We start from the raw sequence: 15,362 nt of genomic DNA on the forward strand, positions 1-15,362 counted from the left end.
CCACTCCCTCCTACCTTTGATACTTTCAATGTGGGTTCAAAGGTTAAAAATTACAGTGAACCTTGTTTGTGAATCTGCATCAAGATGGCATCATGCCCAGATGAGTGGTATTTACCACCTTTTTTCATGTCTTTTGGAAGAGGAGGGCAGTTGCCAATCTGGTAAAGGGCAAAATTAGGAAATCAGTAGAATCTATCTCCGTGTCCCTCAGCTTCCCTATTTAGGCCTCTTTAGGCATCCCCACAGCCCCAGTCCTTAGTTTCTCAGTGTCCTCAATTATATACTCCTCGGGTGCCATCCTCAAATCAGCTGAGTCTCTTTTCATACTAAAGTGTGAATGACTAACCAAGGCTTTAACAGGTTTTGAAAGGCCAAAACCAGAAATCAGGAATCAGACATGAGGTAGGGAATAGCTGGTGGCTTCCAAGATTTGGGGTCACTCACACCTTCCAGGAAGGATGGAAGGGAGGACAGGAGAGAATGGGGCACAGTAAAGGTGTGATGTTGCAGGGCTAAACAGGTAATATGGCTTGAAAAGGGAGGCAGACATTCAAGGGTGCTAACAGAAACCTGAGACTTGTAATCCCACTGACAGCCCATTGCCACCTAGCTCACCAGGGAGGAGGGACAGGGTGATCACAGGAGGGATAAAAGGCACATAGATTTGTGGAGTACCTACTATGTGCTAGGAATTGTACAAGGTAGTCTTCAGACATCTCATTTGATGCCCTCCACAATCCTGTGGTGGAGGTTTACCAATCCCACTTATGGATGGGGACATCCAGACTCAGTGAGGCTGTCACTGAAGTCATGGGACTTATTGGACATGCTCTAAGAGGATGGGCTGCCTGATTTAGCACAAAGCCATAGCTGGGTGTGGCTGTTCCCATCTGGTATCTGCGTGATAAGCTCTGAGGGAACTGAGACATGGGTCTTGCCTCTCTGGGAATGTAAGATTGCTCCTCCTCCAGGGCCCCTCACTGCATGAGAAGCCCCTGGTCCCCAACCCCCACCCCACTTTGGCAAATGAGCGGGGGTCCCAGCAATTCTCCCCCCATCATTAGGAGAATGTCTCCTCTTTATTCCCATGGATACAACTGAGCCCAGCCCTGATCATTTCCAACTGGAGGACTGGAACAGTGGTGGTCTTGTCACTGGTTTCTTTACCCTGGGCTCCCTGAATCCATTCTTCACAGACCATCAGAGTGATCTCACCAAAGTGTAAAATTGATGATGCTTTCCCTGCCTAAAACACACCAAAGCCTTCCTACTGGCCTCAGATTAAACCTCATATCCACAAGATGGCCTGTGTGTGCCCTGTGTAATCTAACTCCTGTATCCTTCTCCAGCCCTATGAAGTACTCCTTTCTCCTGCTCTCAGGACTCCAGCCAATTCAGTTCCTGACATGTGCTAGGATTTTGTGCCTCAAGATTTTTGCATAAGCTATTTTTCTTACCTGTATTTCTCTTTTCCTTGCTTTTCAACCTAGTTAACATTGCTCATTTTATAGTTCTCAGTTCAGATGTTCTCTTCTCAGAGAAACAATATATCCCTTTCCAATGTGTTGCTTATTACAATGTGTAAGTATACATTTATTTGTGTGATTATTTAATGTTGGTCTCCAGAGCAGGGACATGATCTTTTGGCTCTCCATGGTATTCTTGGTGGCAAGCAGAAGGCTGGACACATTGTAGGCACTTAGTTAATATGTATTATAAAGATGAACAGATGGATGAGTGGATGGATCGATTGATCGATGGGTGGGTGAATACTCTAACAGGAAGCTCCCACTAATTTTTCTTTTTGCCTCAGGTTCCAGTATGGTGTAGCATAGCATTGTTGCTAATCCTGTCTTTATTTAAAATTTTTATTTTTTTTATTCACTGTAGATTTTTTGGCATTAACTTTTCTTTCTTTTTTTTTTAGATTTATTTATTTATCAGAGAGAAAGAGAACAAGGAGGGAAGGAGGCCAAAAGAATAGGGAAAGAGTCTCAAGCAGACTGCACTGAGCATGGAGCCCAACACAGGGCTCGATCTCATGACCCCAGATCTCACAACCTGAGCTGAAACCAAGAGTTGGAAACCCAACTGATTATGCCACGCACGTGCCCCAGTATTAATTTTGATTTTCAAAATATTTTATTAAAATATGATTTATCTCAACTTATCAAATTTTGGTGCCCTCTTAAATTTTGTGCCCAAAATCTATGCTTCACTCACCATACCCTAGTTCCAGCCCGGCCCATAGTAAGGAATTAATAAACAGAGACCATATGGTCTCTCTTCTGTCTCTTAGAAAATCCCACATGGTTTGTGACAAGTTCTTTTAAGATCTGTCCTTTCTTGGGACACCTGTGTGGCTCAGTGGTTGAGCATCTGCCTTCAGCTCATGGCATGATCCTGGGGTCCTGGGATCGAGTCCTGCCTCAGGCTCCCGCAGGGAGCCTGCTTCTCCTTCTGCCTATGTTTCTGCCTCTCTCTGTGTGTCTCTCATGAATAAATAAATAAAAACTTTGAAAAAAGAAAAAAACGACCTGTCCTTTCTTCCCTGAAGCAGTTAACCTCCAGTGGTGGGGTAAGAAGCCAGCAAGGTCTGGTAAGGGGAGACTCAAGTAGGTACTTTCCAGGGGAAGTGTAGACTTCTGAACACCTGTCAGTTGCACAAACACAAGGAGAAGCTGGGGTCTTGTGGCCTGGGCTGGACCCACAGGGAGATGGGGGCAGGAGGTATCTATCCCAGTGTGTAGAGAGGGTCTGAGTCCAGGAGGGAAAAGATGAAGAGGGGAGCTGGTTGAGGGACACGTGAATCACTAAGGAAGACACTGTCTAGGGTCCTAGGGAAGGGGCAATCCCTCAGAAAGGAAACTGGCCTTTTCAGACTGGCTTCTTTTCAAGTCTCTGCATCACGTTTTCTATTATTCCATTTATCAAAATGAGTCACATAGCCAAGATCAGAGTCAGTATAGGAAGAAACTCTCCAAGTGCAAGCATATTGGGTGGGAGGAATTATTACAGCTATTTTTATAAATAATCTACTAAAGAAAGAATAAGTCAAATTTTTAAACCAAGACCTAATCTCTGAGCTAGAGTTCATAGAAGTGCTTGGTCCCCAATTGAAATCTCTTTACTTGACTTGATATCACCAAGGCATATAGGAAATGGTCAGAAGATACCTATCTCAGAGACACCAAACCACTTAATAATGATGATGGAGCAGTTTCAATTTTTCAACATAGAATAGACTTTCGCTATGTTCTTTAAGGGAATATTGTTTACATTTTTATTTCCCTAAGGAGAGCCTGGGTTCAGACTTACAAACAAAGGAGAAAGAAAATAAGTTGGTAAGATCAGTTATTCTCCTTATTACTTAAGGAGAAAGATTTTCCGATGCAATAGTGAGAATGTTTGAGACTGTACACAAGGAAGAGGCATCCAGAGATTCTTTCCAATTGCAGAAATTTATAGTAAAGATGTGAGGAAGGTGGGTAGCCCGGAGAGTGTTCTCACCAGCCACCATGCCCCTGTGGGTCCTGGTCAGGACTGCCCCTAACATTTGTAGGGCCCAAGGCAAGAATCCATAAGGAGGTCCCCACATCAGCTATGCCAATATTAAATATTATAAATGAGCTAACAAATTTAAAAGTAAAATGAACTGCTTAATATTGCAACCTTGTGAAATTATTACAGGTACAGCCCTAATCTGGTAGTTTATCTGCCAAATTGGAACACAAAAAGATGCAAGAAAACGAACACCAAGTATTATATGGGAGCAACCCAGGAATGCAAGAATATGGCATTGCTTCTGAGAGGAAAGATTTTGACAAGCGAATTGGTTTATCTTTCTTCTGACCTTACAGCTCCTACAGTTCAAATCTTCCCATGATCTAAAGGAATGTCTACGTCCTTGGCTGGCAGTGGCACCACCCACAAGCCTTCATAGCCTTGAAACTTGGGTGTGTCCCATTTAAAGGACATAGGAAAAGAGAGGTAGAGAATCATTTAACCTTAAGGCATGAAGTGTGTGTGTGTGTGTGTGTGTGTCACAAGAATGGATGTTGAGAGTTGCAGCTCATGTTGAGCCGGCCCTAAGCACCACCTCTCAAGAGACAGAGAACTTTGTGTTCTCTGACAAATTTGTTTTATGTGTGCATCTGTGAATGAGGAGTCCTCAAAAGCATGGGATCTAGGGCAAAGTCCTCTCCTGCCTGGGTCTTAAAAAGTAGTGCCTCTCTTGGAGCTTTGAAAGCTGAGATGTGTTTAGCAAGTGATACCTGCCGTCTTACCACAAGGAGCAGTAATTTCAGAATGTGTACTACATGGTTTGTAGATGTCAGGGTTGCCATGAAAAACACTATTTACACAGCACCAGATGGAACAATGCATTACTCACATGGACAAAGGACAGAGCAAGAAGAGCTTCAACAGTGAGTACCAGTCCCTCACGACCAGCATGACCATCCTGCTGACATCTAGATACCAAGTTTCAACACAGCATCTACCCTCAAAGAGAAAATAGAGCCATTTGGTAACCTATTGATTATCTTGGACCCTTGCCATCCTGCAAGACAGAACAATCCACCCTTAGCAGAACTGTCACTCATTCCACATAGGGATTTTCTTTCTGTACCAGTAATGCTTTTGCCAGCGCAATTGAAACAGGGAAACAAGGAACCCCATAAATGACTGCTTTTTTTGCTCCTTTTCCTGCTTCTGTTTTTGCTAGGATGTACACCCCCACCCTTTACACATGCCTTATAGTTCAAATAATATATGTTGTCCTTGTAAAGGTCAAGGAGTTAATGATTTTTTTGGAGTCTCTCCGCATGATAGATAACATCTAAGAATTACTGGGAAAGGTCATCATGTGTGTTTTCCAAGACTCCAGACACCTTGACACCAAGACCCCTGGCTCCAAGGTATAAGGAGTTAAGGAAAAAAAATAAGGAGTTAAGGACTTATGGGGATACCTGTGCACTCTTCTTTGTGTTGACCAACTCCTGAATGCCTGAGAGGACACATACACCAGACCATCCATACTGAGTAAAAACCCCAGACACCAAGATGAATGAGACTATTCATCTTTCCTTTCTGAATCTCCCAGACACTCTGTCTGTATCTGCTCTCTCTATGTCTTCAATAAACTCTGCTCTCACTTCCTCTTGGCTTGCATTTGGTTTCTATCCTATGCAAAGCCAAGGATGCTCTTGCTGATCCTGCAGGTCCTCTCTGGGTCCTCAGACCCAACCTGCCTTAGACATCCAAAGACTTACAGAATGCCTGATGAGAGGGTGTTTATACAACATTGTCTCAGGCCAAGGGAACTCATTTTGTAGCAAATAATGTGAGTCAGTGGGCATAGAAGATCCACAGGCAGTAGCATACATTTAATCATGCAGAAGAAGCCAGACCAAGAGAATGGTGAGGAGTTAATAATTTTGCTAAGGAGACAACAAACTCAGGGTTGAGACTCTCCAGAATGCAGTATATCCACTGAACCAAAGGCCTATAGATGATGCTATGTCCCTAACACCTAGAACAGACAGAAACCAAGGGGTTGTTGTAGGATTAGCCTCTCTCTTCATGATTCACAGTGATTGGTGGTTTATTTGTGGTTCCCACCCTGCAACATCAAGCTCTGCTGGATTAGATTGGATTCGGCTTCACAGGAACCCTGGGATAGATGGAGGCAGAGGAGATGCATTAGTACATGTAGATAGGATGGATTCCACTGATCCTGAAAGAACTAATACAACCATCTTGAAGGCTTTGTGACAGATTCAACATAATAAAGAGACAAACACATTGGAGGGAAGCACAGGGTGGACTGTATCACATACTACTTCATGTCCTTTTATCCCACTGCTTATCTCAGCCACTGTTCAGTTCTCACTATTCTTAGATTTAGATAAGCTTCCTGCAGGTGTCTTACCTCAGCCTGCATTCTAGAACTCTAGCTTCCTGACCAGGGGCTTCCCTGATCCTGAGGTGTGGAGCCTCTGCAAGAACGTAACACACAATGCAAGAGCTAACAAGGACTATGAGGAAACATCTGTGATCCACTGGTGGCCGATGAAGGGTGTCCCCATAATCTATTGCTGTGTCACAAACCACTCAAAGTTTAATGGGATAAAATGACAACTATTTTGTTCTACTCACAAATTCTATGGGTCAGAAATTCAGAGAGGGCAGAGCAGGGATGGTTTGTCTCTGCTCCATGATGTCCGAGGCCTCAGCTAAGAAGACACAGAAAGCAAGGAAGGACTCAAATGGCTAGGGAATCCTAAAACAGTGCTATCCAATAGAAATACCATCTGAGTCACATACATAATCTTAAATTTTTTAGTTGCCATGTTAACAAAAAAAAGCAAAAGGCAACAGATGAAATTAATATATTTTCTTTGACATAATATAGCCAAAATATTTTCATGTCAACATATAATCAACCTAAAAACTTATGCATCTATCTTACATGGGGAGGGGTGTACATAATTAGCTCTTTAAAACCTGGTACATAATTTATACTTTCAGAACATCTCAATTTGGAGTAGCCTCATTTAAAGTGCTCAGTAGCCACATGTGGCTAGTAACTGCTACATTGAACAGTGTAGATCTGGAGGCATTCTCATGCCTGTGTCTGGCACCTAGGCCGGGATGATTGAGGGCTATGCTCATTTGGGGTTATCTATCAGAATGCTGCCTGTGGTTTGGCCTTCCTCAAAGCACAGGTGCCTCAAACTAGTCAGTCTTCTTACCTGGTGACTCACAACTCCAAGAGTGAGTGTTCCAGTGACCAGGGTTGAAGTTCATGGCTCTTTACAACCTAGTCTCAGAGGTCACATGGCATATGCTATTGATTGAACCAGCCACAAGCCCCTCTCCATTTCAAGGGCAGAGAACAGAGACCCCCCACACACACACCCTGGGTGAGAGGAGTGTGTAAAAATCTGTTGCCATATTTTAAAAGTCCCCCGGGGAATAAAAGCCAGGAGATAAATGCTTCCCATCTCCTCCCTCAGGCAAAATATTCTGAGATATATTCATAAGGCTCTTCAAAAAAACTCCCAGCGGGGAGGAGCTGAGGAATAATGAGATTCTAGATATGTTTTTGCAAGTAGAGACAACAGTATTTATTAATGGATCGGATGTGGGGTGTGAAACAAAGAGTCAAGAATCAGAAGTCTGTGTAAGGAATCACATGACTGGTTTACAGGCTATCCCTGCATTTTGAAGGTGCTTAGCTCTGGAGGAAAACACTCTGACTTAGAGGATGAAATTAACCTCCTAGAGGAAGGGTTCTTCATGAAACTCTCTCTCTCTCTCTCTCTCTCTGCCTATATCCATTGGGCAGTTGGGAAAGCATGAAGTCTCCTTTGCCCTCTACTTCCTGTTGCATTCCCAGCCTTGTTCCCTTTTTCAGAAATAGCATGTTGTCTATTGTATAGCCAAAGGACAGCATTCTGAACCTCTGCCCTGTAACTTCCTGATCCTCCTCTCTTATAAATACAAGGGCAGAACTGGGATCCCAGAGAGTCAGCGAGCTGAGAGCCAGGACTCCTCAGACCAGCTCTGCCTTCTACGGGGAAGATGAAGATCTTCGTAGCTGCCCTCTCCTTCCTTCTTGCTACTGCCCTTGGGTCCCAGATCCAGGACCTTCATGGTAAGTTCAGCAAGCCTTCCCACTGGTGACAAGGTCCATGGTAACTCTGGAGAGGAGATGCAGAAGGACACCTCTGTCCTCCTGAGATTGTTCCCTGTCCCAGACATGAATGTGAATTTGGCACTTGTTTGAAAAGAAGCAGTAATAGGATATAGACCTCTCTCTTTGGTCCCTGGGGAAAACTGTGTACAAATGACTGGTCCTCCTTGGGGAAGTAACTCTCTCCCTTTTCATGACCAGAATTATTTGACCAACCTTCCTGCAGCTGACATAGAACTGTTAAGTGCTAAATCAAAAGAACTATAGTAAAATTGTAAACTTGCAGAAAGAAGCATAGAATTTTACAATTTTGGTATAAAATTATCACTTTAGAGAGGAAATGGCATAAGCCAGGAAAGTGCCTCACCCAAGTCCATTTAACTGTCTATTTATTTAACAGATAAATACCTGGTATTTCCTATGGCCAAACAGGCACTGTTCTAAGTGTTTTATGGACTTAATACATTAGATCCTCCCAACAACCCTGTGGGGTAGACTATCAACAACTTGTATAGTTCTGCATGTTATATTATTATTCTCATTTTATAAATGAGTAAGCTTTAGACAACTTGCTTGAGATTATACAGCTATTAAGTGGTGGAATGAGGGTTTGAGATGGTTAGGAAGCTGCTATGGAAAGGCAAGGCCACTTAAGATTTTATTTTGCAAGCCTTGCACACAACATAGCAAGCATATCAAGTATGCACACATGCCTCCTTAAATAGAATTCATGTGTAACTATATAATAAATGAGCTAAAAGTTGTGTTTTCCTAATTAGCATAATGCAGTTCCACACTCCCTTATCCAAAACTTTGGGGCTGGATATGTTTTGGAATGCAGAAGCATTCAGGTTTTTTTTAAAAGGTAATATAATATGATCCAACAGTCCCACTGAGGATATATACCCAAAAGAAGGGAAAGCAGATACATGAAGAGATATGTGTATACCCATGCTAATCACAGCATTATTCATAATAGCCAAAAGGTGAGAACAACCCAAGTGTCCATCAACAAATGAATAGGTTACTTTAAAAATATTTTCAAAGACTTGTCAGATAGAGAGAGAGAGAGCACAAGCCAGGGGAGCAGCAGGCAGAGGGAAAAGCCGACTCCCCACTGAGCAAGGAGCCCAATGCAGGCCTCGATCCCAGGACCCCAGGATCATGACCTGAGCTGAAGGCAGACACTTAACCAACTGAGCACCCAGGTGCCCCAAAAGATTTTTTAAGTGGGATATATACATATATTGTTCAGCCTTAAAAAGGAAGGAATTCTGACATATGCTATGAAAATGATGAATGTTGAAGACATTATATTAGTTGAGAGAAACCAGTAGAAAAGGACAAATACTGAATATGAAGCACTTAAAGTAATCAAATTCAGCGACAGAAAGAAGAATGGTGGTGGCCCAGGGGTTGGGGGAGGGCAAAATGGGAGTTATTGCTTAATGGGTACAGAGTTTCAGTTTTGCAAGATGAAAAACGTTCTGTGGATGGATTGTGGTGGTGGTTGTGCAATATGTGAACACGCTTAATGCTACTGAACTGTACACTTTTAAAAATGCTTAAAATTGTGATTGTTGTGTATTTTTTACCTTTTCAATAAAATAAATGACATTTTTTTAAAAGATAACACATACCTGCTATTGCTGGCAGAGTCTAAGAAGTGCACTTCAATCATACATTTGTGTTTGCTGCAGTAGTATTCCTGCAGCAAACACAAATAATCATACTCCTGGGATAAATAAAGATTGTGAAGAGCCTCATTTCACTTTGGGTGACACTGTACCACCAAATCAGTTAACGAAAAATTCTTCTGTTTCCTGAGTCCTGTGGATTCCAGAAATGTATAGGAAGTATTATAGGATGTATCACATTATGTACCTATTCAACTGATTTATTCATATCAGATTTATAGTTCGCTTTTTGTATTTCAAACCCAATAGGATGGTTTCATATCTCAAACAGTTTCAAGGGTTCCCTGAAACATCTCAGGGCCCTAAGAGAGAAAACAGGCCTGGAGCAGACCTAGAACCCAGACAGGTGTCCAATGGTCCAGCATCATCACCTCCCTAGCAGGGAATGGGACTGAGGCATGAGACTGGTAGAGATACTGAGTCAATGCTGCCTCAGTGATTTCTCTCCCCTCGTCTGTTTCTCCCAAATAGAATCCATGGTGGCGAAACAACAGCATGAACCCTTAATACAGCTGGAAGGTAAACGTATATGCTAAATTATAGACTATATTTAAAAGCAGCAACTGCACAGATCTGCTGAAAGGCTTCAAAACACCTCATTTATAGGGCAGGGGTAGGGGGAAGGTGGAGAGGGTCCTGAAGGTGGTAAATGTCCCAAAGGAGATCGGGATGGGCTGTTAGAGGGGACCTCTATTCCACCCAGCTGTCTCTAGAGTTGGCTCACTGGGGGCAGAGGTGCTCACTGATGCCTCCTGCAGGCATCAGATGCTTCCTCTTCTATCAGAAACAGTCATAGTCCTGTTATGGCCTTGCCCGGGTGTCCTCAGACATAGAGCTCGCCCTCCCCAGGACTTTGGAGGAAAAGGATCTAGTCTTCCTTCCCAGTCCTGAAATGGCTCTTTCCCCCTGCAGCAGGCATTCACCGTCCCGCTGACTGCTGCCCCAATCTCACCCCACGAAAAATCCGATGTGAAAACATGCAAGATTTTTTCAAAACAAGCAGTGGGTGCTCCCGGCCAGGTGTCATGTAAGTGCCAAGCTCATCAGCCATGGTCTTGGGAGGGAAGACCTGATGGACGGATGTTTAGAAAAGTCCTACCCTCTGGATCCTGCCAGGTCATGGGAGGCTTGTGTCCTTAGTAGGATCCTGCAGGGCATCAGATAGGAGATGCTCCCAGTGAAAAGGGAAGTGGGGAATAGATGAAGAGAGCAGAAGAAAGGCTGCCCAAGGAAATGCCCATCAGTGGCTGAGGCAGGGTCTCAGAGAAGAAGTGCCCTAAGCCCCTGCAGCAGAGACAAAAAAGAACAGTCTGGTCCAAGTGAGAGATACCAGGGCTAGGGAGGATGGGGCTTTCCATCCCCATTTGCTGAACGCTCCTTTGTAATCTTTCTCTGTCTTGCTCCCCAGCTTCCGTACCAAGAAGGGGCGGCTTGTCTGTGCTAACCCCTATGATTTGGAAGTTCAGAACTGCATGAGGTCTCTGCTGATGTCAGGAAAAGAAGCCTTGCTTGAAGAGAGGAGATACTAGGTGTCAGTCACCCCACCTCCACTTCTCTTGTCTCAACTACCTCCTGAGATTTTCTTGGCCTGAATTATCTTTCAAAAAGTAACAATTACTGTTCTTTCTGTTCTGGTTATAAAAGCAATGCATTAATAAAGAGTATCTGATATAACTTTCCTTAAACTTTAAGAGGAAAAAGACACTATACATATTGCTGAAATTTGGATTCTGTGGGGTTTTTTTCTAAATGAAACTGACTTTTTAAAAGCTAAAAACATTCAAACTCATTCAAACATAGACTGAAATGTACTTAACCCATTTAACAAGGGAACCATAAAACTGAGTCAAAGATCACCTGAGGAACAGAGATTTACATAGTTAATTGAGGATGGCATTCTGAAATGTTAAGTCAGAGAAAAATAGATTAGTATCCTATAGGAAATAAAACTGTAATTCTGGGGATTATCTTTTTTTTTTTTTCTTATTTTGTTTTTATTTTTTTCTTTTTTTTGGTGGGAAGAGCAGAAGGAGAGGGAGAGAATCTTAAACAGACTTCAGGCCCAGTGCAGAGCCTGACATGAGGCTGTTTCATGACCCTGAGATCCTGACCTGAGTTGAAATCAATAGTCAAACGCTTGATCAACTGAGCCACACTGGGGCTCTGAGGATTATCTTCTCTACTGGACAAAAATCATTTATATCTATGTCAGATAAAAATTTGCAAGTTAACATAATTTCACAAAGTCAGGGGCCCCTCAGTAGTCAGTAGAACACCACTGAAGAGGACATTCCCAGGAACCCTGGAGTGGGCATTTTGGACAATCTTCCAAATAATACCAGAGGATCTCCCTATAATCATCTTTCTGCCTTATTTCTACATTTTGGATGTTTTCTCTCAACAGATATAACTTCCTCTTATTAAGTTATTTTCTTAAATGTTTTAAGAAAAACATTTAAAGTTGGACTGCATATGGGTGGTGAGATTGAGCCCTGCATGCAGCTCCATGCTCAGTGGGGAGTATGCTTAAGTTTCTCCCTCTCCCCCTCCCCTTCCCCTCCTGAATACGTGCATGTGCTCTCTTTCTTTCATTCTCTCTCTCTCAAATAAATAAATATTTAAAATAAAGTTGGAGTGATTATCAATTTTACATTCATATCTATTCAAGCATATACATTTCCATTTATAATTAGTAAATTGTAGTCAACTGTCTCAAAATTCTTAAGAAAGTACTGAATTCTAAACAAAATATTTCTTAATTCAAAAAAGTTTAGGGATGCCTGGGTGGCTCAGTGGTTAAGCATCTGCCTTCAGCTCAGGGCGTGATCCTGGAGTCCCGGGATCGAGCCCACACTGGGCTCCCCTGCATGGAGCTTGCTTCTCCCTCTGCCTATGTCTCTGCCTCTGTGTGTGTGTCTCTCTCTCATGAATATATAAAATCTTTTTTTTTTTTAAAGTTTAAAACCTATGCTTACTTTTTGGGTAATTTGCCATAAGGAGTTACAGGGGGAAAACTGATTGGTAACCAAATATCCTTCATACTATTAAACACTAGTAGAAGAAACCTAAGACAATCATTAAAGCAGGGAATCATTATAACTCTAAAGGGATTAAATATACATTCACACTATGTCTCATTCTCTCTACTAAAACTAATCTTTGGAGGTTTGCAATATAGAAAAGATTCTTTCACTCCATCATTTGGGACTGGGTAGGGCATAGATGTACACAATTTAGTCAAGCACTCCAGGTGATTCTTATGCAAGTGGTCTTAGGAAGGACCTCACTTGGAGATAACCATTTTAGGAGGGCAGGTAAAAAAGGTAGGCAGGCTAACTGATGGAACTGTACCTTGGTAAATTTCACTCCTTTTGGGGTGCCTCTCTTTTTTCTCAGCAGAAGTGGATATCCCTAGTTCCCTGGTTATGAATACAGATTCTGATGATAGGGGCCCTGGTTCTAGTGAGTGAGGAGGAAGAAGAGGTGGGACTAGTCAGGCTTTCACTGAGATTGTCAGAAAACTTTGTTTCTAGGGTGTGGAGGTGGTACTTCTTTCTTGTCTTTGACCAGAAGTTGTCCTGGGCACTGCCCAGCCCTCTCTTGGGTCCATCATCCCCTGTGGAGGACTCCCACACCAAATATCCTTCTTTACTTAGAGAACTGTGCTTGTTGCTTTATCCTGGGGCAAACCCCATAATCACCTTCCCTGAAATGGGGACTGACAAGGTCATAGCTTCTTTTCTCAACACCACTGACTCTGATCTTTGTGTGCTGCTGAGAAAATATTTTTTTCAATGATCTCCTTCATCTACATGAGGAAACAGGTTTTTCAGCCTCTTTATTTTGCCATCAAGCTGACCCATGTCCTGTACACAGAACAGAAATTTCTCATCTTACGGTCAGCTGATGCCATCTTTTCTGATTCCCTCTGATACTACAAATTTATTTTTGTTTTCATATTTTTCCTGTCATTTCCATGGAATTTGGGGAAAGTGAAAGAGGCAAACACAGATGCTCAGGGTTCTGGCCTATATTTTGGCCCATTTATGATCTCTCCTGTTGCTCTCATCCACTTCACTATATTCTGTCGAATGCAGCAGCTCTGAGTTAACACCAGCCCACTGAGCCCTGGAATATACAACAGAGTGATGGCAAACACAACTTTTGACTTCTCCGTAGAGGTTTTGTTTTAGAGCCTTGGTGAAAATCTCAAAAAGTTGTTCGGTTGAAGCTGTGCTAGACCCAAGGGGAGTATGTGTGGTCTCATTGGTTTCTCTGGCTGGCCAAGTTGTTGTTAGCTCAATAGAATGAAATGGAGAGCATAAACCACTGGAACAGGATGGACAGCAGAGGACCAGGTGTGTCCTCATCAAGGCTTTGGGTCATGACAATGGCAGCTGAGCAGAAATGGGGGATGCACACTGAGACGTTCCTTTCTGACCAAGCATCTGGTCACTCATAGAAGGCCTCTGAGGTCTTGGAGCGGACAATGGATTGTTATGTCTAGGTCAATTACATAATACATACTCTATTTTCACAGTTCTTCAAAAACCACATGTTCTTTTTTGCTTTCTCGTTTGTACTCTGTGGCACCTCTGCCACAAATTCCCCTCCTCTCAACTCTTCCCAAAAAAACTCAACCCAGCCCTCAAGGTTCAACTTAGATGCTCAATAATACCTTCCCCTGCTATCCCAACCAGAGCACCCACCTCCCTTTCTCTGGAATCCTGAAACAGATATTTATTGTCACTCAATTACTGAGTGGCTATTTTATGTTATATGTTGTGATAGTCGGTATATAGAGAAGATTGAAACTAAGAATAAAATATGATTTCTGTGTGTAAGAATCATATATATAATTCATCTCTAAATCTCCCAGTTATTATGCAACATTGGATTAAAATGATGAGGTTGTTTACATGAGGGGCAAACAGCCTGGGCCTCACACCACTCCAGGTCCCATGTGGGCTACCCAAAGGCTGAAGCTGACCCTTTGAACAACAGAGGGTTTGGGGCACTGACCTCTATGCAGTTGAAAATCCAAGTATAACTCTCCAAAAACTTAACTACCAATAGCCTACTGTTGCCAAACCTCACTGATACAGAGTCGACATAGAGTCGATTCACACATTTTGTATGCTATATGTATTACATACTGTATTCTTATAACAAAGTAAGCTAGAGAAAAGAAAATATTATTTTTAAAAATCATAAGGCAGGGGATCCCTGGGTGGCTCAGCGGTTTAGCGCCTGCCTTCGGACCAGGGCGTGATCCTGGAGTTCCGGAATCGAGTCCCACATCAAGCTCCCAGCATGGAGCCTGCTTATCCCTGTCTGTGTCTCTGCCTCTCTCTCTCTCTCTTTCTCTCTCCCTCATTAATAAATAAATAAAACCTTTTTTAAAAATCATAAGGCATAGAAATACACGTACAGTATTTACCATATTTATTGAAAAAAAATTCACACGTAAGTGGACCTGGACAGTTCAAGCCCATGTTGTTCAAAGGTCAACCATATATTGAAGCACACCAGTTAGGAAGCTATACTATAGATGTGAAAATTCAGCATGCACAAGAATCATTTGGAGGGCTTGTTAAAACACAGATTGCTGGATCCTATCCCCAGAAATTCTAATTCAGTAGGATTGAGTGGGGCCCCCAAATCAGTGTTTCTAACAAGTTCCCAGGTAATGTCAATGCTACAAGTAGAATGGAAATTTGAAGAGGCACCCTCACTTTTGACTCCATAATTTCAGCATTGTCTGCAACTTTTATAAAAAGCACATGTTTCTTTCGTAACCAAAAAACAATTTCAATGAATTGAAAAAATAAATCTCTACGGTCTTCTCAAGAAAAACCAACAAAATGGGCCAGTTCTTGACTTGTGTTGATATTTTATTTTTTTGTGATGAAGTTTATCAGAGCTACTTAACTATAAAAAAATATGTAATTGGGGAAAGTTTAAAC

The 15,362-nt window shown here is 42.4% G+C and overlaps 1 protein-coding gene across 2 annotated transcripts; it reads left to right on the top strand.

Moving 5' to 3' along the window:
- The first annotated feature begins 7,443 nt into the window (after positions 1 to 7,443).
- On the top strand, positions 7,444 to 12,024 carry LOC112918096 (C-C motif chemokine 23-like). 2 transcript variants are annotated; one of them, XM_025996255.2, is made up of 4 exons: positions 7,444 to 7,660; positions 9,868 to 9,915; positions 10,309 to 10,423; positions 10,805 to 12,024. In XM_025996255.2, the coding sequence occupies exons 1-4, from the start codon at positions 7,588 to 7,590 to the stop codon at positions 10,923 to 10,925; spliced, it is 357 nt and encodes a 118-aa protein (XP_025852040.1). In that variant the 5' UTR covers positions 7,444 to 7,587; the 3' UTR covers positions 10,926 to 12,024. The 2 variants fall into 2 exon arrangements, with proteins under 2 accessions (XP_025852040.1, XP_025852041.1); XM_025996256.2 differs by having other exon boundaries at positions 7,502 to 7,660; positions 10,312 to 10,423.
- Positions 12,025 to 15,362: the final 3,338 nt, after the last annotated feature.

This window comes from Vulpes vulpes, chromosome 2, assembly GCF_048418805.1.
Source record: "Vulpes vulpes isolate BD-2025 chromosome 2, VulVul3, whole genome shotgun sequence".
In the NCBI taxonomy this organism is placed as follows: Eukaryota; Metazoa; Chordata; class Mammalia; order Carnivora; family Canidae; genus Vulpes; species Vulpes vulpes.

Bases quoted from the DNA above. Each gene is read 5' to 3' on its own strand.
- LOC112918096 (XM_025996255.2), top strand. From the start codon at position 7,588: ATGAAGATCTTCGTAGCTGCCCTCTCCTTCCTTCTTGCTACTGCCCTT. The intron at 9,916-10,308 runs GTAAACGTATAT...TTCCCCCTGCAG, and splicing joins ACCCTTAATACAGCTGGAAG to CAGGCATTCACCGTCCCGCT. The intron at 10,424-10,804 runs GTAAGTGCCAAG...CTTGCTCCCCAG, and splicing joins TGCTCCCGGCCAGGTGTCAT to CTTCCGTACCAAGAAGGGGC.